This window comes from Gopherus evgoodei, chromosome 9 (assembly GCF_007399415.2).
Source record: "Gopherus evgoodei ecotype Sinaloan lineage chromosome 9, rGopEvg1_v1.p, whole genome shotgun sequence".
Lineage (NCBI taxonomy): Eukaryota > Metazoa > Chordata > Testudines > Testudinidae > Gopherus > Gopherus evgoodei.
Genome location: NC_044330.1, coordinates 16651826 through 16674184, shown reverse-complemented (window position 1 = coordinate 16674184; position 22359 = coordinate 16651826). Strand labels below are relative to the sequence as shown.

The 22359-nt window shown below is 42.4% G+C and overlaps 1 protein-coding gene across 2 annotated transcripts; it reads right to left on the bottom strand.

The window, feature by feature from the left end:
- On the bottom strand, positions 1–10732 carry EIF5A2 (eukaryotic translation initiation factor 5A2). 2 transcript variants are annotated; one of them, XM_030574934.1, is made up of 5 exons: positions 10592–10732; positions 9881–10073; positions 7694–7798; positions 5744–5875; positions 1–4909 (listed from the first exon to the last, which is right to left on the bottom strand). In XM_030574934.1, the coding sequence occupies exons 2-5, from the start codon at positions 10043–10045 to the stop codon at positions 4850–4852; spliced, it is 462 nt and encodes a 153-aa protein (XP_030430794.1). In that variant the 5' UTR covers positions 10046–10073; positions 10592–10732; the 3' UTR covers positions 1–4849. The 2 variants fall into 2 exon arrangements, with proteins under 2 accessions (XP_030430794.1, XP_030430793.1); XM_030574933.1 differs by having other exon boundaries at positions 10589–10731.
- Between the last annotated feature and the right edge of the window lie 11627 nt (positions 10733–22359).

Here is a 22359-nt window from a genome sequence, read left to right as displayed (position 1 = left end):
AAATGTTAAGAGTTTGATTTTATTTCTTTTGACAAGAAAGTCAGCACTTCCACCCACCCCCAATACAACTTTGACAAGCCCTTCTAGTTTTAAAAAAAATAAAAAATGTTTTTCACATAGAATGAACAAATGTATTGCTAAAGGCAGTGAATAAAAATAAAAGATATTTCAAGACTGGACCTTAAGTTTAGCTTCCACTATCCCCCTTGCTGTAACTAAAAGTCAAATGTGCAAACATTTCATAGAAACATTTAGCCAGCTTCATCATCATCTAAATGTTAAAGGGCCTTCTTTCAATCATCTTTTGTAAGCCAAACAAACTTCCCTTACTCTTAATAACTGAACTTCACTATTACACAAATGAAAGATGTACAGTTATACCTTTCAAGTTGTTGGTTTTATGACTTTAAATATGTATTCTACAATATATAAATATTTGAATCCTTCCAGCTGATAGACCTATTGGTTATTTGCTCACTTATCCCTAAAGACTAGATACAACAACTTACAGGGTGTTTTCTTTTTGCTATGATTAGTAAAATGTCATTGCATAAATACAGTAAGTAAAACCTCTTCTCTTCCCTCTCCCTTCTTAAAAAAAATACATTGACTAGTACTCGATATGTTTATAATATAGAATAATTTGAGAATAATGGGGTATCATTTATTTTACAGCAATATGCGGCAAGCATTTAAACTAAGCAAGAGTTTTTAAGTTTACACTGGTTATTTACCACAATACAGAATCACCCTCAAAAGCCAAATAATTTAGGGTTAGACTACAGATGTCTAAATGAAACCCAAGAAGCTCTAAATGGACTGTGCAAAACTAAAATTTCACCACATGCTCAGCATAATATATTCAATTTAAGATATATACCTTCATTAAAATTGTCTTGATACATAAAATTCAATGTGATACCTAACAGCCTAAGTACTAAGGACATACTGAATCTTCTTTTCCGAACCTGAATTCTTGTAACAAACTATATTCTAATTATTCAACAAAGTGTTTTATTGAATTTTGAAGCCCATATTTTAACATGCTTGACTTCAGTAAACCTACTCACTACAATAGTTTGACCTAGTCCCAAATGTGATTCTTTTACAGATTATGTAGAATACAGTATTCTGAGACTATACAGACTGTGCACCATCTTGGGAAAGCTACAGGCTACTATGGATCAGAAAAACCCTGTAAGAGACTTGCAAGCAGTTACTGTTAAAATAATGAACTTCAGCCCTGAGAACAATGCATTCAAATCATGGCTCAACTGGCAATAGTCTAGTTGAAAAGCAACCCTATCAAGCAAAAATTAAAAGGGTCCATTTAAGTTGTTAAATAATATTTACCAACACTCGAGGCAAAAAGCAGCCTATAGTATATTTAAAGAATTTAAAAAGACAAGAACCCTATAGAGACTGGTGCCATAAAAGTGTAACAGTAAGTGAAAATATTTCCTATATCCTCTAGTTTTCCACCTTTTAATTTAGGGAATTGCAGCAGCTGCTAAGAGTTTGCAGTTTTCATGTTCTGGTAGCAGCAAGTTAATAAAACCTTAAATTTAGAAGCTAGTAGTACAAACCAGATAAATAGATGAGATCTGCTTTAAAGTGAAGCTTTGAGAGGAAGAAATTCACCCTCATGGTGTTTCTGATAGAGATTTCAGGAAGATGCAGCAGTTTGAATTGCTACTAGTAGCAAATTTAAGGTTTATGTAACTATGACTATTGACAGTAAGCTGAAATAAGCTTGCTGTTAAAGAAATGGCTCAAACATTGGTTTTAAGTTTAATAAAACATAATACTGTAACTGAACGGATGAAGTGTCCAAGATACTAGTAACAGATTAATTATTAGGTCATCATACATATGGAATTGCCTGGAGAAAGTTACTTTCATAGATATCAAAGTGTCATATAAAGGTGGATAAGCAATAAGTATTTAGTTATATGCAAGACTGCTACAGAACCAGCCAACAGAACAAACTCTTGCTTGGAGAAGTACTGTCATCTCAAACCTACATTTTGAAGAACTGCAGGCAGTGGTTAGTAGAACTGCCTTTTAGCCTTAAGAAATCTCTCAATGAAGAGACTCCTTTGAGATAGCTAGTCCTACACTTTTTGGACACATTTGTGGATGAGCTGCATCCAATGTCCGATTGCACCAAATGTTTTAGTTGCATATATAACTTTTAAAATTGTACCAACACAGTAAGATGCTACACTAGTTGAATTTGTCCAGCCTTTGAACTATATTTTAATATAGTTATAGCAGCCAGAACTTGCATTAGCTTAGTTGTGTCAGTGCTAGACATCCTACCTGGTTGCAGGCACCTCATCTTGCCCTTAAGACCAGGTCCAGAAGCACTGGTTTTTATTGACCCACACCATGAGATACTGAAACATAACAAGCACTGCTGCTCCCTCCTACCCACCCACCCCACACTCTACTTCCTGGTAGGGTACAGGAAGACAAGAAGAGTATTGAGGTTTAGCTCTTAAGAGAGCACTATAGTTTACGCAGGTTTCAGCCTGTAATAGGGTGCAGAGCCTTGTTTTAAGAATCAAGTTTATTGTTGCATACGAAACAAGGTGCTATTTAGGAAGTTCAATCACAATGCCCTGTAAGCAAGGCAGAAATATGTAGTGATACTTGACTGCTGTAAGGATAGTTACAGTACATTGTGCTTTGAGATGGATTAGGTAGCTATTTATTGCTAGCCTGAGCTGCATGATGCTTGTCCCCTTCTATCATAGTATACTAGGCACATGCATACCTTCAGTGTGTCGATTTTACTTTTCATCACTCAGGTTCACTGTAGTCTACTATGATGTAGACTAGGTTTCACATACAAGTTCAGCTTATAAAATAGTCGCTCTGCTCCAACCCCTTTAGTAAGTTGGAGAGTTCCTACTGCTAAGTTAAATCTATTTTAAGATAGTGTATAGTAGCATGAAGTCATGGCTCCTGCAGCCAATGAAAGATAAAGGTTATGAACACTGTATGTTTTGCAAGAGCAGCATTCCAAGTATTTAAATCGTCCCAAGTTAGTCAATAGCCATTGAAGCTTAAGGCAAGTTTATAAAGCGGTTCATTAGAAGTAGGCTTGGAAGGACAGATTTTTAATCTGTCGATAAATACCCATTTGACCATGCTCACAAACCAGCTAAAATGTCTACATTGATAAACAAAATGTACAGAAAGAAAAATGCTGCTTGAGAACTTAGTTTGATTTAGGGACATCTAACTGCAGATTTTGACATGTGAGGTTGGCCATTTGCGTTTTAGAGATTTATAATTAACTTTGAATCAACATCTGTCATTAAGTAGACATCTCACCCTGCTCCCGAATTTCCTACAACTGAAATATAGATTTGGATAAAAATGTTTAATATAAAAAACAAATCTAGTTCTGCTAAGCCCCATTATAGGAAAATGTGACTTGACGTTTAAGCCATGAATTAGTCTGAGAACAAATTCATAATAGAATGAAATTCATATGTAAGAACACCATACAGAAAGCACATACAGAAAGGATGCTAAGTTAGTGACAATTCTATCAGTTTTCCAGAGCCTTTCATGTTTGCCATTAATAAGTTAATGAAAGCATGCCTAAATACACATTTTTAAATGAGTCAGGAACAATTGCTGTGTTGATGGCAACCCTATGTAGCTTCTGCCATGTTTATTTCTAGAACAGTTACATGTAGTAACTTAATACTACTCCTATATTTGAGCCATGATTATGTTTTATATTGGTCTGCTGGACCTATATTTTTACTTTTATAAATGCAAATTTTTGTATTTGAAGTTAGGTTTCCTTTATACAAGAAAAAGATGTGCATTTAAGTTCCAATGCTACAATTCATTTTCAAAAAAGTGGTCAAAAACCTATACTCCTTGTGCTACAAAATCAAAGTAGTTAGAACCTGAACATTTACACTTAACACTGGAAGCACTGCAAGAGATTCCTGTGGAGTTAAGTCACTCCTTTTTATAGTTTCAGATAATACAATAAGAGCAACTGAACTGCATTTTTCTATTTTTATTATTTTTTAAGTCTGACAAAGGCCTCAAGTGAAAGTCTGTCACTTTAACATCTAATCCCACCTATTTTTGCACCTTTAATCTGGCTATATAACATCCAACCAACATTCTGACTGCCTGCCTACATCAAAGGCAGATTTTGACAAGTTACAATAAGCAAGCCAACAAGTTGGCAAAGGGAGATTATAACAAGAGGTAATACAGTTAGTTGCACATGGCCACCAGGACTTTTGTCAAGCTAATTGGCATTTTTTTAATCACTTGAGTTTCATGGTCTAAGAAATGTGATCAGCACCCACAATTCAGTGTGAAGTCCAATACAAAAGATATTAATGTTTAAGTTAAAACAATTCTATAATATGTCAGTTCTAGCTAAATTTTATGGCAAAAAACTAAATACTATTTATGTTCTAGGTTAATTTATAATCCTAGATACCATCTACTATCTTATCTAAAATCCCCTGAATACTGTACATTGTCTGTTCACACAGAAAAACATGTTTTGCCCAAACAAATAAAATATACCTGCTAATGAATGAAACCATCAGGTTTCTTGGACCCATGAACTGAAACCTACAGGCATGTTAGTTACACAATTCACCAGGAATTAAAACCTCAGTGATTATGAAAATTGCCAGTCAGCCTGCAACACTAATCCAGAATCCAGCACTATTTTGAAACAATCCAAAAAGAAATGAGGTTGCTTGTGAAGGCCATAGCTTTGGTGACAATCAGAACCAAATTTTAAGATCTGTGGTTTGTCTGGACCTGAGCAGTTGCTCAAGCCTGGAGATTCCATTTATTTGCAGGGCTTTATGGCTACAGCATATTCTTCACTCATTGCACACATGACTGACACCTAGAAGACAAAAGAAATGTTAAAAATGTATGGATAACTTAATCACAAGAGACTTAAAACAATGTGATAAAAGGTACCCCACTGAAAACTAACGTTGGAGGGACTCCTATCCTACTTCCTCTTATTGAGGAAGTAGCATAACTGCAGACAACATGGAAATCTATTTACTCTGTCTTTAATACAGAAAGTTTTCTACACCTGGTCATTCCATCGGTGATCGCTCTCTGGATATGCATCCCTTTCTTTGCCCTGCTGTTTGGTCATCTGTTAGTGACTGGCAGCTCTAGGTTCTTCTCTCATAGCAGATGTTAGAGACAGCTAGACCGATCTATACTGAAACCCTTTTAGTGGAGATGCAGTTTATACTTGCAAGAGCGTGCTTTTGCTCATGTAAGATGGATTTCCATTAGAGCTTTTACCTTTACAGTTTTGTTGGGTAATGGTGTAATCCCTCCCTCGATGCTCTGAGCCCACACCACTATGCCAGCAAAACTGAAGTTTAGACCAGGCCTCAACTTGGCTTGTCATTTCTAGTTTGTGGAACAGCAAAGAGTCTGGACACATGCAAACGCACCTGAGGTGAGAACCAGCAAGCTTTCTATCAACCACAGAAGGGAGACCACTGTTAATTGCCTGAGCTGGGCTATTAAGGTTCATTTCAAAGTAGCTATACTCCTAAATTTGGTAGGAAGGAGTTTGAGTGTGGGAAACTGGTATTCTCACAATCTGAATTTGGAAGCATAAGACCAGGACCATTCTTTATCAGACTCTTATGGAAAGTCTAGACACCCTTTAAACTTGCCCTTTAGTGGCACCTTGATTGTTTGTTCTTACCTGTACGTCTTCACCTGCATTGTATTTCCCCTCTATTTCTTTGCCTAGTTCACCTTCTGGCAGCTTCAGATCCTCACGAACATCACCGCTTTCTGTCAGCAGAGAGAGGTAGCCATCCTGAATACAGATCAGCTACAGGGAGAAGTTAGTTTTTAGAACATTCATACTGCTAATTTGTCTGAACAGCAAGATTTGCTAGTTTGTATTAGTTCAGTGTATCAAATATTGAAACTAGGCCATCCTGTTACTTGCTGCTTCAATATCACAGTAGTTTGGAGACAGATTCTGCATTAGTCATGTTCATTTTGTTGCCTAATCAGAGTGCAAATCATGACCTTTGACAGTTTTAAATGACCTTTCAAGAGAAGGGATTGAAAGCTATTAGCTTCTGCTAAGCTAAGTTAAGTTGCACATTTATTTTCAGTGGTCATGTTATTAAGCACAGGGGCAATAGTGTCCTGGATGGTAGCACAACTACAAAATAAGCTGACTTGTGGTGGTCTGGAGATACTCTCTAAATCATCATCAGATTCCACTTATCTGAATGAACCACTGCAGTGGTTTTTAACTCTAGCTCTTAAGTGCTGCTGTACAAGGCACACACAAGGTGAGTCAGGAAGAAAATCTGACTGACATTTTCTGTATGAAAGTTAATCTATTTCTAATTTTTGAATGGTAATAGTTAAGAAAATAACTAGCTTTGGACACCAAAAGGCTGGAATTTCTCCTAAGAGTGCATCACATAGGCTATATGAACTTTCGTAACAGATCGAGAGGGCATTACTTCTCAGTAACTTCTTAGAGGGACCTCCAAATGAAGCTAAAGAACCAAGACAGTAGTCCTAAAAAAATACAAGTGGGAAGCTCAAATGCTATAAAATTGTGATTTAGTACTTGCTATGTAGAACCAACAGCTCTGAACAACAGTTACTATCCAGAATATGTGCACTACAGGCTGCAGAATACATGATGCACACCACGGCAATAAAGAAGAGTCCACCTTGATTAGGAGGTTTAGTATTAGTAATCTAACCATGTGACCTGGAACTGGCCAATTAATACTAATTGAGAACATCATTTCATCTGGATAGAAATCAACTAGTGATTTTAAGATGAACTCACCATATTTTTCTACCATTCTCCATAACTCATTACTTCAGAGTGATCCACCTTTTGACTTCATTTGCACCAAGTTAGCTGACAATTTCTAGTGTTCCTAACTCAGTGCACTCTGAATTCACAGCTGTTGCTTCACACAGACTAAAAGCCTTAATAGAAGTGACAAGGCTAGAAACCTGACTATCCTAAGATGTTAATTATGTTATGGAGAAGTGAAAAGTAGACTGGCAGGTGGCAGAGATTTGAAGTCTGGTTGATTTGTCAGCATCCTTCATAACACTTCAAAAAAAGTTAACAGGAAATTTGTGAACCAGTTCCCTGTATCTACATTTCTCAATAGTGTTCAGGAGGATCAGAATGACTTTGGAGCAGTGCCATCTAAAAAGGTTCAAGTCAGTTTCAATTCAAAAGAAGTTCAATAGGCAGAATCAGATACAGCCAAGAGTAAATGTGCTGCTCTAAGTCAGTCCAGAAATTATACCCAAGATAGTCTTTCCCATCCTCCTGTATATAACCATTCTCCTTTCCCCATTATAGAGTCATATCATCATCTTGTACTCCCTGACAGCATAATGAAGGTATCATCCAAGAATTCAGGCCAAAATTTTAGAGTTCACTGCTAGTATGCTCAATAAGGGAGCAATAACTACCCTCAGAAGAGAAAGAAAAAAGGGTCTGAAGTGGGAGAAGCAACTTTTTTTAGTTTAAGCTAGCTAAAAAAGTATGACATGCAGTTTAGGAGTAGAGCTCAGTTACTACAAGTAAATTAAATTGGTCATTATGGCAACAGTAAGGAAGCTGCCTAAGAGCACCATCGGTAAACATACTCACTTGATAGTCATTCCTCTTGATATTTGGAACATCCATGTTATGAGTGGATGGGCAGATATCTTCATATTTTTTGCCAGTGAATATATCAATACCAACCAAATGAACCTGCAAGAACAGTAGTAAAGAGCAATTAGTTTCTCTCCAATTAGGATCAGTCACTGGCAGCCCATTGTTCAAGGCAACAGTTTAAGTTTCTGGTTCAGTTTACATATCAAACCAATTCCACTTGAATGGGAGGCGCAAGAATTTTAGTCCAAGAGTTTATGGATAACCTGAAACAGTTCTGCTTGTACCCTTCCCCCCACCCCCGGTCACATATGAAGATTGTCTGAACCATTTGTCACAAAGGCGGACTGTAAGAAAATAAGAGCCTTGGTATCCCAGTTCTACAGTGATAGCACTAGATTTGAGACTAATGCTATGTTGGTTAGGAGTGTGAAAAAATTTTCACTCCTAACTAATATAGCAATGCCAAAAGGTCTCTTTTCCCAAGCCCAGTGCAAAAAAAAAAGTGTGCGCTGGTTTAGATATATACTTACCTTGGGCCAGGCCTCAAAGATGAGAGGAAAATGGGATTTAAGCTCTTCGCCCCTAGTATTAGGGGCATTTCTAGAAACTCCCCAGTACTGCCAACACCAAAATAATCTATTCACAAGTCTTTCTGCTATGGCCTTAGACATATTTGTGCTGCTACATGTCTATGCTAAGACTCCCATGATTGCCAGACTGAGCTGAACTAGTATTACCACAATGGAATGTAGACTAAACTCTGGTATAAACCAGGCTATCAACTGTTAACTCCAACTAAGGACTCTCTGTCCACCCTCTTAAACATCAGAATCTGGGCTGTTTCCAGGTCACTTAACTAAGAGACCCCAACCAACAAGGTGGTTACCTGCCTCTCTCTTCATTTTGGTAATTATTTCAGGGCATCTTAGCTGCTGGTAGGCACTGCAGACAGACATTAAAACTAGCTTTAAGAACAGTTTCTAGAGAAAGATACTAACCAAAAGTATGTCTACAATATGGCCTCTACAGCTGCACAGGTACCACAGCACTGCTGTAGTTCCATAGCACATATGCTCCCTGCATCATCAACAGAAAACATTTTCTATTGATATAGGTAATCCAACACACAGCATTGACTGATGTAGCCAGTCAACCTAACAAGATGTAGACCAAGTCTGAGGGTATGATCAGAACTTTTTAGAGTCATGAGAGTGTGTGTCCCCCACAAATAAACCCACATCTCTCCTTACTGCTCCCAAGGGTGGGTGTGAATCTCAGATTTTTTTTTTGGTACCTTTAGTTAATTGCTATTAGCCTCTGGTGTTTAGATGACAGACATACCATAGGCTTCTACTTCAAGGTAGGAAGCATAGTGAAGACTTAAGTACTCAATTAGCATATAGTAAAAGCCAAGTATTTGTCACCTAGAACAGAGGCAAGGGAGTGTCTACACCAGCCTTCAAAAACCACATCAGTTAATTGCTAGTTAGCTAGAGAGACAAGAATCTAAGTGAAGCCATATCAAGGACTAGTGCAAACTATGTCTACTTAGCCAAAGTGAGTGAGTGTGGGGGGGGGGTGTGCCTCGGGAGGAGGAGGAAGAGACAGGGGAGACTCTTCCACACTGTACTGTACCTTAATTCTAGATTCTTGTCTAAGTTAGGATTTGGAAAAAAGTCTATTATGGGTTATACTGAGTCCTTTAATAAGTCAGAGGCACCTCCAGTTGTCTACAGTAGGCTGTTAATATGCACTACTCAACACCTTCCAAATCATTCTTTAAGCAAAGGCCAGTTTGTAATCCCTTCACCTTCTCAGAGCACTTCCATCAAGTCCATAAACTCTAGTTCATCCCCATGTAAATTTCAAGATTCCTCAAGCAAAAGGCATAAGTGGGATCTTGTCTTGACTATTACCCCCACTGTTTCTCACTTGCTGTAGAGTTGGGATTGAACAGTACAAACAACTTGCTCTGAGGCACAGGCACACTGGTATTATGTACATCATAATTCCATAACTGGAAGGACTAGAAATGTATCTAAGGATTTGACAGGTGATTTGTGCAGTGTGTGTATAATTTATTTTTAATATACATGTACATTTATATAAATCCAAGTAATTGAGGGAGGAAATCTTCAAGCCCAAAAGCAAAGGTATGAGTGTGCCAATCTTGTTTACCTTGGCATGACCGTGCTTGCCAGTCTTAGAGGTTGACATTTCAACAATTTTGCAAGGACGTCCCTTGAGCACGACGAAGCCGTTCTTGCGCAGGGCGGAACATTGCATGGGGTAGGTGGAGGACGCACCCGCATCGCCAGTCGTGAAGTCAATCTCATCGGCCATGGTGCGCTGGGTCCGTTAATGGGTACCACTAGATAATAAGGAGAAGATGCAGCTTTTACCAGCAACCAGAGAGCTGAGACACACGGGGGGGGGGGCTCCCAGAGCTCGGGCTGCAATCCGAGCACTTACACCGCAATTAAGCAGCCCCTTAGCCCGGGCCAGCCACGGGGGTTGAGCTGCAGTGCACATGTCCTGCCCCCGCGCCGAGCTGCGCCCAGGCTGGCGGGGCGTGAGGCGGGCTGCCCGGGCGGCCCCTCAGCTGGACACAGTCCGCCTGCCCCGGGCCGGCCAGCGGCGCGAGGGAGGCCTCCAGGCCCTGCTCACGTGCCTGCGGCGACGCCGCTGCAGCGCCCGGCCGGAGCGCGGAGACAGAACCGCCCTTGCCTCACACACCGTGCGGGGGGGGGGACCGAGAACCGCACGCCGAGCCCAGCCCCCCGGGGAGGGTGAAGGCCCCTAACGTCCCACGGGGCTCCGGGCTCAGAGTGGGGCGGCCCGACCCCGCGCGGGCAACTCCCGCGCCAGGCCCAGCCCGGCTCTTACCGCCGATTGGAAACGGAGCGTCGCTCGCTGCGCACACGCGCCCGGCCTCTAGCGCTACGGCAGCCGGGCCGAGAGCAGGACAGAGCGGCAGAGCCTCACGCGCACTCCTCTACTCCCCCGCCCACCCCCTTCCGCTTTGTACCCGCGGACGCAGCTCTCATTGGCTGCCAGGAGGTCATGTTAGGCGGGCTCTGTGTGCCTCCGCCCCTTCCATGTGACTCAGAGAGCACAAACTTCCGGCTCACTCGCGCCCCGCCCCTACCCTGACGATTCACCGCCGCTCAGCATTGGTTGGAGTCTGACCACGTGGTACGGAAAGTTCAACTTTCCCCCTCCTCGATCCGCTCCTCCTCCACATGCCTTAAAGCAACAGCACTTCCGCTTGGGGCTTCTCTCCGACCGGAAACAGGTTTGCCCACAGGCGTATGGGGATGATCCGCGTCTCGCCTACTATGGAAAGCGGTTTGGGTCACAATACCGTCTCCACCCCTCCCCCGCACCAGCAGCTTATCACATGACGCTGGCGGCCATTACTACCGAGGCAACTTCAAAGCGGGTAAAGGGGCCGTTTTGGTGCTTGCCCGCTGTAGGCAGGGGGCGACGGCCCCGCTGCCATTGAGCCAATCCACCGTGGCAGTGCCCCCAGGCAAGGCCCCTGAACCCTAGGGGTGGTGCGCACTGTGCCTGCTGCTCCCGGGGAGGCCATGCAGCCCACGCCTGCTGTGAGGGCTGTCCTTCCTTTGGTGCTACACGTCCTGGCGGGGCGACTCCCCTTACAGCCTGCCAGGGCTGCACGGTCTGTAAGGCTGTGGCATGTAGGGTCGCCAAAGTATTTAAAAAATAAGGGGTTGTTTCTTAGCAGCCCTGTACCACTCCTCTTCCTGATTATATCATTAGTATTAGTAAAAACAACAAGAAGTCCTCAAACTTATTAGTATTAATAATAAGCAGTACTCACATTCACCACGAGTATTTCTTGCTCCTTTTTGCAGCACTCAGCAGTTCCTGATCTTGTACAGAGATGAAAAGATAAGGGACATTCCTTGTAATAAGGGACTGTTGGCAACCCTAGACATAACTGGCACGTCCCCCCACCACCTATGAAACACCAGGCTTGGAGTGAGCCTCTCACCTTGCATTCCACCCTTGCCTCATTTCAGAGTTTAGTAGCCAAATCCACAGAGCACTAGCTCAGAAGCAGCTATCGCTCACCCAACAGAGAGAGACGTTAGGCCAGAGCTGACCAGGCTGACTTTACCACACTGCCTTTCAGATAAATAGGCCAAAGTATGCTTGTCTAACTTATGCTATGTGGAGCTTTGTCTCTTTCTAGTGGTTAGATGCATACAAAGGTTTATGAGTCTGCTACTACCACCATCCTAATGTGCACTATTGTTGTGCTCTAGTAAAGGTTTATGCTTTGAGACCCCAGGTTCAGGTCCCATAGCTGAGTGAAGAATGGGCATCGTTATATTTGCTTTGCTCTTTCTAACTACTAGGTCGTACTCTGCAAACAGAAGCAGGAACAGAACCCAGGAATCCTGCTACCCAACATTCTAATGCTGGTTCACAAATAAAAAACAACAAGGAGTCCTTGTGGCACTTTAGAGGCTGACAAATTTATTTGTGCATAAGCTTTCATGGGCTATAACCCACTTCATCAGATGCATGGAGTGGAAAATACAGTAGGCAGGTATAAATATACATCATATGAAAAGATGGGAGTTGCCTTACCAAGTTAGGGGGCAGTGCTAACAAGGTCCATTCACATGCATCTGAGGAAGTGGGTATTCACCCACGAAAGCTCATGCTCCAAAACGTCTGTTAGTCTATAAGGTGCCACAGGATTCTTTGCTGCTTTTAAAGGTCCATTCAGTTAGGGTAGATGTGGCCTGTTCTCAACAGTTGACAAGAAGGGGTGAGTATCAACAGAGGGAAAATGATTTTTTGTAGTGACCCAGCCACTCCCAGTCTTTATTCAGGCCTAATTTAATGGTGTCGAGTCTGCAAGTTAATTCCAGTTCTGCAGTTTATCACTGAATTCTATTTTTTAAGTTTTTTGTTGAAGAATGGCCACTTTTAAGTCTGTTATTGAGTGTCCAGGGAGACTGAAGTGTTCTTCTACTGGTTTTTGAATGTTACAATTCTTGATTTCTGATTTGTGTCCATTTATTCTTTTGCATAGAGACTGTCCGGTTTGGCCAATGTACATGGCAGAGGGGCATTGCTGGCACATGATGGCATATATCACATTGGTAGATGTGCAGGTGAGCGAGCCCCTGATGGCGTGGCTGATGTGATTAGGTCCTATGATGGTGTCTCTTGAATAGATACATGGACAGAGTTGGCAATGGGCTTTGTTGCAGGGATTGGTTCCTGGGTTAGTGTTTTTCTTGTGTGGTATGCAATTGCTGGTATTTGCTTCAAGTTAGAGGGGAGCGGTCTGTAAGCGAGGACTGGCCTGTCTCCCAAGGTCTGTGAGAGTGAGATATCGTCCTTCAGGATAGGTTGTAGATCCCTGATGATGTGCTGGAGAGATTTTAGTTGGTGGCTATAGGTGATGGCTAGTTCCACAAATAATTGTATTAAAACTTATTATATCCCCACTTCAGGCTACTCCTCATAGAGGATAACAGAATGCCTCCCACACCAGTCACTCCAACCTGCTGACATGTCTAGGAGGAAAAATACATTTGTTAGCTTGAGAACACAGGAATAATTATTAAAATGAATTTATATTGCAAAACATATTTAGAGATGAATTTGGGTGTTGTGTTAAATTAGTTTTGTTATTCTATTTTCAGTGTTTGTATTCTGGTTAACAGGAGCTGCCCCTTTGAGGACAAGGTGGGGCAGAGGGTGGGGTTTGAAGAAGACAGAGTAGTGTGGGGGAGGTGTCGCTTCTGTATGCAGAGATTGGAAGATTCATGAATTAGCCTGTATCTACGCTACGGGTGCCGCAGCGGCAGAGTTGCAGCTATGCATCTGTGACACCATAGTATAGACACTTCCTACAGCAACTGAAGGGTAAGTAATTTACCTCCCTGAGTGGTGGAGCAATCAACAGAAGAATTCTTCCATTGAGGTAGCCGCATTAGGGTGATCAGACGTCCCGATTTTATCGGGACTGTCCCGATATTTGCTTGTTTGTCCTGCGTCCCGACCGATGTATCCCTTCCCAAATCCCTGTCCTGGCCCCACCTCTTCCCTAAGCACGCCGCATTCCTCCTCCCTGCCAGGCTTGCGCTGATCAGCTGCCCCCCGCATTCACCCTGCTAACTGCTCCTGTCCAGCTTCTGGCGGTGGGGGGGACGCTTGGCGGCTTTTTTTTCCCCGTCGCAGGCTTTTTTTTTTTTTTTACTCCTCCCCCGCGTCCCGATATTTCATCTTTGTCATCTGGTCACCCTAAGCCGCATCTGTCAGCTTATCTATGGTGTGGTAGTGGGAATTTTTCACAGCCACTGAACAATGTAGTTAGGTCACTCTAAATTTTAAGCGTAGATCAGGTCTTAGCCATCTTGCTTTAGCCTAAGGGCTTATCTCTATGGGAAATTTACCAGAATAACTATGCTGATAGAATTATACTGCTATAGTTATGCTTCTACATTTCCCCATGTAGATAAGCCCTTATTCGACAGAGTGTGACCACAGCATTTGAGTTCCACATCCTGTCTGTCATGCCGCATGTCCACACTGACGCTGTATCTAATAATGAGAGATACAAAGATTTCTGGGTGTTTCTCGTGTTTCATGTGCTATTACATTCTTGCGCTGTCAGGTATGGATCCCATTCAGTCTAACAACTGGAACTGACAGATGCTGTTTTTTATGGAGATCATGTTTCTCTGGCATGCAACTGCCAAAGCTGCTGCCAGGGGGTGAAGTCACGTGTTTCAAGGGTGGCTTTTTGCTCACAGAAGATAGTTGCAGCTTGCTATTACAAGCAGAAGGAGTAAAGGCCAGCACCTTGCGGACACAAGGACATGGACTTAGTTGATGTGTTTTTCTCCTGTGGAGATCAGAGCTGGATCAGGGCTACAAGCATAGAGTGGTGGGAATCCATTATGATGGAAATATGCGAGGACCAGAAGTGGGCCCCAGACTTTCATACGAGGAAAGCAATATTCCTTTAGCTGTGTGAGAAGCTTACCCCAATCCTTGGACTCCAGTACACCTGGATGAAAGAGGCAATAACACTCCAGAAACAAGTTGGTATTGCCCTGTGGAAACTGGAACCTTGGACTGCTGTAGATCTGTTGGTAACTGATTCAAAGATGGCTAATCCACAGTTGGCATCATGAACAGGCAATTATCACTCTACTGGTGAAAGTCGCCATAAAAAGCTGAGCAGCACTGGTATTGGGTAATAGACGTCATCTGTCTAGACACTTCATGGCCTCTCCTTGTTGCTGTGGCCAAAAACCTCACAAACACCCTTGTGAGGTGGAATAGTGCTGTTATCCTCATTTTACAGGTGGGGGACTGGTGCACGGAGAGAGTAAGTGACTTGTCCAAGCTCACTCAGCCTGTGGTGGAGCACGACATTGAACCCCGTTTACTATTATTTTTTACTTGGATTTAAGTAGAGGTCCCAGTCCGAGATCAGGGTCCAATTGTCCTATCGCCATTTAAGGGTATGTCTACATTACAAGTGCTACAGCAGTGCGGGTGTAGCACTGCAGCTATGCCACAATGGTGCTGCAGGCAGGTGTTTGCCACAGTGACGGAAGAGCTGTTTCTGTTGCTGTAGTAAATCCACTCCCTCAAGACACAGTAGGCAGGTCGACAGAATTCTTTCGTCAACATAGCAATATCTATAGCAGGACTTAGGTCGGCTTAACCACATCTCTCAGGGGTGTGAATTTTTGAGGGATGTAGCTAGGTCAACCTCAGTTGTTGGTATTAATAATCAGGACTAGGATCAGGAAATCTGGGCGTAAATCCCAGCTCTGTGCTGTACTACCTTTGTGACACTAGGGAACATTTTTACGGAGGTAACTGTCCATTCTAGGCCGATAAGGCCTGAGCTACACTCAGATTTTGTACAGTATGACTTACAGTTGGGGTGTGATTTTTTTTCTGAAGTAATTATAATGGTACAACCTCTTGTATGCAGTTATACCAGTACAAGTAGATGGGAATAGGCTATATAACATTTATAGTTGTGATAAGCATATTTAACAGGTATAACTGTACCCACACTAAGGGGCTGGTAGTTAAAGTGGTGCAGACATGGTCTTGTGGGGGTGGAAAGTGAGAGTTTTATGTTGTGACGTTTCACCACGGTGCTTTGACTGTATCACAGTGATTCCTTTGAAACAACCTCCATTCCCCTCACGCAATCTTAATATGTTCCCCAGCAAGAGAAGTCTGCTGAACCTCACACAAATATGAGGCAGGTTAAATGAATAAAATAGAGTAAAATATGGTTTCAGGTTCTCCAAAAACATCTGTCATCTGAGGTTGTTCCTGTGAGAAGCCTCTGTTCAATGGTTTCTGCTGCACTTTACTACTTTGATCTGCAGATGGTGCCAGTGAGTTTGAAAGGAAAACATCTAAAGTTAAATGTGACATTAACAGAGCCTATTTATTATGCTAGGTATTTGTAACAGGCATAGTTTGGCTAATGGTGTTGTAACAATCTTGAGGTTTATTAAATAACAAACCAGTGAATGAGAAAGGAATAAAACTTTAATAAAACAAACTGGAGAGTGTCTCTAGTGAACAGTCCTGGGCTGTTCCCAACCCCTACCCCCCTTTCCGGCCACATCTCCAAAGTCCCACACTCATAACACAGTCCCTTATGAGGGAGTATCTCCAAATCACAATAGTTCATAAACATTTACATCTTCCCATTTAAAGAAAAAAGGATTAACTCTCTCTCTCTCTCTCTCTCTCTCTCTCTAAACAATTAACAACTATCTAATAACATATATTCAATCCTCAACCCATCTAGTACATTTCTATAAACCCAATGTCTCAACTACTTACCAGCACCTCACTGTGGAGTTAGTCTTTACCACTCACTTTCTTCTAACCCCTTCTCCAGGCAGGTTAGCAAGTCTCTGTGTGTCTTCAGGACTTTTAGGTTTTGCCTACACTAGTGCTTTTGTCGGTAAATTTTTTGTTGTGAAAAAACACCTCCCTGGCAACCTAAGTTTCACCAACAAAAGTGCTGGTGTGGGCAGCACTATGTTAGCAGGAGAGGCTGTCCTGCCAACATAGTTAACACCGCTCTTTGGGGTGGTTTAATGATGCTGGCAACAGAGCTCTCTCTATCGCACGCAAAGAGCGGCTACACTGGAGACTTTACAGTGAGCGGCACAGCTATCACAGTACAGCTGTGCCGCGATGAGGTCCATAGTGTAGACATAGCCTTAATCTCCCGCTCTTATTTTATTAGAGCCTGAGTTGTTCTCTTGTTCCTTGACAATTTCTCCTTTGTGCCTCGATGATGAAGGATCAGTCAGCTGAGAAATGCCAGAGTCCACCTCAGCTGTCAATGTGTTGGAGCTTTCTGGGATTACTCGTCGATCCCTTCGATTACATCACAATGTGTCCCCCTGGTCTGTCTGGACTACATAAGACCTTGGATTCAGCTGTTCTCTAATGGTATCCCTTTGGCCCAAGTATTAGAGAGTTGAGTCCTCAGGCACATTCTATTGCCTGGGTTAAGAGATGGGAGATCATGGGCCCTTTTGTCAAAATAATATTTCTGCTTCCACTTCTGAGTTTCTTTCTTCTTCTGTGTGGTTTCATTGTTATGAAATTTCAGCAGGTCAGTGTTAATTGGTAAATTGGATCTGCTCCTTCTTCCCATTAACAGCTGAGCAGCAGAAAAGCCATTCTCCAGAGGTGTATTTTGGTAAACCAATAAAGCTTTATATAAATCATCTCCACGGTTAAAGTCTTTTTTCATAAGGTTCTTTTGCGTCCATATAGACTTTTCCACAAATCCATTTTATTGGGGGTAATTTGGACTTGATATTTTGTGATGAAAATCCCAATCTATGGCAAATTACCTAAAATCTGCACTGAAAATTGTTGCCCATTATCTCTAAAGTCTTCATGTGGAATTCCGTGGTCTGGAGAAGATTCCCTTCATGCCAGCTATCACTGACTTACTATTAGTATTGTGCAGTGTGCAAATTTCTGGATACAGAAAATAATAATCTGAGACTATTAAATAATCCTTTGATTGCCAGATAAATTAGTGTTGACCTTTTGTGGAACTGGATGAGATCTCAGTGGCTCTGCTTGATGGCATGGCTTGGATCAAGCAGGAAAAGCAGTTTCCCACCACATTAGTGATGTTGTGAATGATCCATGGCAATACAACAACTCTTGTGTTTGTTGTTTGCACTTCTCAATTCCTAAATAACCCTTGTGGGTCTTCTGTAGAATTTATTTTCAGAGATCCCACTTTTGACACCATGTAACGAGCTTGGGGTTCATTAAATAACCAACCAGTGAATGAGAAAGGAATAAAACTTTATTAAAACAAAATGGGGAGCATCTCTGGTCGTCAGCTGCACACAGCCATGCGGTTTTCCCAACCCCTGCTTCCAAGGCACATCTCCAAATTCCCACTCTCACATCACAGTCCCTTACGAGGGAGTGTCTCCAAATCACAGTGTTTCATACACATATCTTGACAGGTGTCATGGGGATAAATTCAGAACTAGAGACCTGGGGATACAGATTCATTCCAAACGAGCTAGTTGGGATAAATGGGCTAGAGAGTGTTGACACCTTCAATTTTTTGCAGGCTCTGTTTAGCTGAGTTGATTGACAACAAAATACCGACCTATTAGCTTCATCACCCTCTATATTCTGAATCACATGTTCTTCTGATGTGGTGGATTAGTATACAAGTACTTACTGAGGCAAAAGTGGCAATTAACTAGTCTGACATCCAACCATGAAGTTGGCGCTCATGTCCTCTAAAGGTAACAAGCAGATTTCTGTGTTTCAGTGCTAATATGTACTGCAGATGGCTATGATATTTCTCCTTATGTTGGGGGGGAAGTGCAGAAGCTTGTTTTGTGCTATTTCCTTTACAATGAATACCATAAGTACACACACACACTTTCAGAGGTGCTGACTGCTATGATGTCACAAATACTCCCATACAGCTAGACAGATGGAACCCAAAGCAGAACAAGGTCTGCTAGTTATTTTTGAAATCCCCAACTCAGTTGCTTTAATGCTATTAGTAAGCCAACAGAAGCTACTTAATATTCCCCCCAACACCTAATTAAGAGCATGCCTTCTTAATTGCGATAGGAACTACATTCAGTGCAATGTATATAAATGGCTCTAAACAATAGGCTAATAGTACCATTGTGAAAAATCCAAGTGGCACCTCTTGTTGTCTGCAAACCTGTTCTCTTCAGTTAACATCTGTGAACTGATATTTGCTGGCATACATTTTGCATTGCAAGAATTTTTTTTCACTTAAAGCAATTTCTCTGCTCTGTTGTGGCTACTAAGCAAATTGGTTTTAATGTTTTAAATGGGCCATTGCTGATTTCTAAATGAAGCTTTAATTTACTAGGCATATATCTGTCTAGATCAGCGGTTTTCAAACTTTTTGAGCCGAGCCCTCTCCTTTAGTTACAATTTTTGGTTGTGCACCCCCAATACTTGCCCCTCCCCCTCAGGTTTTCTGGGTAGGAGAAGTCAGTGGGCATGGAGGGATTGACACTGACCCATCGGCTGGGTGGCCCGCTGACATGAGTCGGAGGGTGGAGGTAGCACTCCCTCCTCAAGCCCCAATATGTGGGTCTAACCCAAGCCGCCTGGCATCACCACTCGTTTCCCCGAAAGTTCCTCCACAACCCCTAGGAGTGTGCATGCCACAGTTTGAAAACCTCTGATTTAAGCACATGCTTAACTTTAGTGGGTTTTGTATAAAGTTAAGCATATGCCTAACTGTTTTGCTGAATCAGGGTCTTGATCTAAGCCAAATTCATGAGAACTTTCGCAAAGGAGCTCCCACTTGTACATGACTTCAGTGGGAGAGGAACACCTCAGAAAGTGCACAGCACCTCAAAGGACTGCGCCCTGAATTTATAGCAGACCTGTTGACTCAGTCTCTTTCTCATCAGTTGTTTGATTCAGTCGAAAGAGGGTACCCAGTTGGAAGGAAATGGTGGAAAACAGCATGAAGTGGGGCAGAAAAATCTGCAATAGATTTATGCAAAAAAAAAAAAAATTAATGGGTCCAAATGTCCTGAGCTTGTTGGATTAGGGAAATCAAGCTAATTTTAAAATCATGCTTAGAGAGTTGGAAAGTGGATGTTGTCAGCCATTTATCTGACAGAACAGAGAAGTTCTAATGGCAATAATCTCAGTGCATTAGGAAAACACCATCAAAGCTCTTGCTGACAAGATGCTTTTCCAGGGATTATTAATTATAATGTGTTATTAGCTAACTGCAGCATGGGAACATCCTTTGCATGTTAACTAAAGTGCAACAGCCATTTAGCTAATAAGCATGACTTGGTCTTTTAAATGATCTTAATGATTAGCAAGTTGGTAAAACTGTAACGTTTTAAGATAAACGTGATGATCGAACAAGCTGGATATCAGGAACAAGTTTAAGCCGGAACATGCAGATAAAGGGTACAAGTTCTAAGTGCCAAACTGATGTGATGAGACATCAGTAAACATGTTTCTAGATATAACAAACTCTGCATTGACCTTTTTCTTTGCAAGTCACCAGACATGGTAAAGTACACTTGCAATAGCTTGGCTTAATGTAGAACATTAACCCTACAACATAGATAAAGGCTTGCACGTCATATAGTAATAATAGTCTGGTCAGCGCTGGACCACACAGTGATAAAAACAGCTTTTTCTATGCTACAGCCTGCACCAGTGCTACCCCTAGCAGAGGTGCACCCCCTGGGAATTCTGTGTCTGAAAAATCCTTGTATACACATAACCCTGTGAGTCTAGCGGGGAGTGAAATAATTTTGAATAAAACTGATCAAGGAATGTTGTTCAGGAACGGTACAAAGAGCACAGATGGGATTCCCCACCGTGATTCTGTAGCTCATGGACCGTAAAAGAATTTAGATGCTTTCCTTTGTGTCAGCATAGCTGAGAAGCTAACAAAAGTTTGCCCAGGAGCTCTGTACCAACAGATCCAAGAGTGTGTGTAAAGGTGATGCATATTCATACTGCCTGATTCACATAATGTTATCATCAGCATATGGGAAAAATAATCATACATATAGCAACGATAAGAAATGAATCTGTTGTGGGATAGTGGCTGCTACCTTTTCTGGACTCCTTCTCCAAGCCATATGGACAGTGATGCTGGCATACCAGCTGCCAGATCTTACCAAGGCTTTAAGACCTCAGCCAAGCATTGACAAATTCGTTGCTGGAAACCAGTCCAGCTCACCTGCGTGTTAGTATAGTTCAGATGGGTATTGAACTCATAACAACAGGTTTAGTATTTAGACCTTTGTAAAATGCTTGTAAGGTGCTACATGTATTAATCCTACTTATAATGTCTGTATCCCGTGCTATAAGGTAATGCTGAAGTGTTTGGGCTATAGCTGTAATATGTTTGTTCTGAACTATGTAACTCGCCAAACAAGAAAAAACTGTACCAGGTGCAAAATGCTAAATCCCTATGAAAATGTATTACCTAGTCCCTAGGACTGTCGAAACTAAATGGGCCATGGTGAGACCAGGACTGGCGCTAGGGTTTCTCGCGCCCTAGGCACACAGCCATTTCGCCGCCCCCTGCGCTGATCCCGCGGCTCCGGTGGACCTGCCGCAGTCATGCCTGCGGAGGGTCCGTTGGTCCGTGGCTCCGGTGGAGCTGCTGCAGGCATGCCTGCGGGAGGTCCACCGGAGCCGTGGGAGCAGCTGACCATCCACAGGCATGACTGTGGCAGCTCCACCGGAGCCACGGACCAACGGACCCTCTGCAGGCATGCCTGCGGCAGGTCAACCGGAGCCGCCTGCCGCCCCCCCCGGCAAAATGCTGCCCCCTGAATAATCCTGGTGCCCTAGGCGATTGCCTAGGCTGCCTAAACGGTAGCGCCGGCCCTGGGTGGGACATCAAAATACAAATACTTTGCTAATTGCCCCTGCACACCCATGAAGAGGCTATGTGCAAAATGGCTCGTCCCATTAGCATGAATGCTGGAAGAAGGAAATAAAGAAACCTGACAAGAACATTTTTCATCTCTTTTGCTGTCTGGATTCTGACAGGGCCGGAGCTGTGAAACAGAAGTAGAGATCCCCAGGGTCAATCTGGGGTAGCCCTAAAAGCCATTCAGAGCTGACAGATTTCTACAGCTCTGTCACCTGTTAAAACCATAGGCAGTAACTTATTTATGGATTTACGTTTGCTTGCTTTAACATCGTAATAACTCTTTCATTTCTTTTCTTGGTTAATAAATACTTAATTTACCATAAGATTGGCTACAAGTGATGTCTTTGGTGTGAGATCTGAGGTACAAATTTACCTGGTCTCATGGGCCTGGAAGCAACCTGGATCTTTTGTGAACTTTGATGTACAGCTACCAACTATCTCTAAGTCCAACTTTCCTGGGTGGCAAGATAGACTGGAGTACCCAAGGGAATTGTCTGGGACTCCATGGTAAGACTGTTATAGTGCTTCAAGAGTTTACATTTGTTACTGGGTTGGTGAAATCTAGTTATAGAACATACCACCAGTTTGGGGGTCTCAGCCCTGCTTTTTTATACTCTGTCCTGAGGCTGGCACTCACGGTCATGAACCACTT

Excerpts from the sequence above, each read along its gene's own strand:
- EIF5A2 (XM_030574934.1), bottom strand. The coding sequence starts at position 10,045 with ATGGCCGATGAGATTGACTTCACGACTGGCGATGCGGGTGCGTCCTCC. Across the intron at positions 5,876-7,693 it reads TCAAGAGGAATGACTATCAA|CTGATCTGTATTCAGGATGG; the intron begins GTGAGTATGTTT and ends TTCTCCCTGTAG. Across the intron at positions 4,910-5,743 it reads ATGCAGGTGAAGACGTACAG|GTGTCAGTCATGTGTGCAAT; the intron begins GTAAGAACAAAC and ends TTTGTCTTCTAG.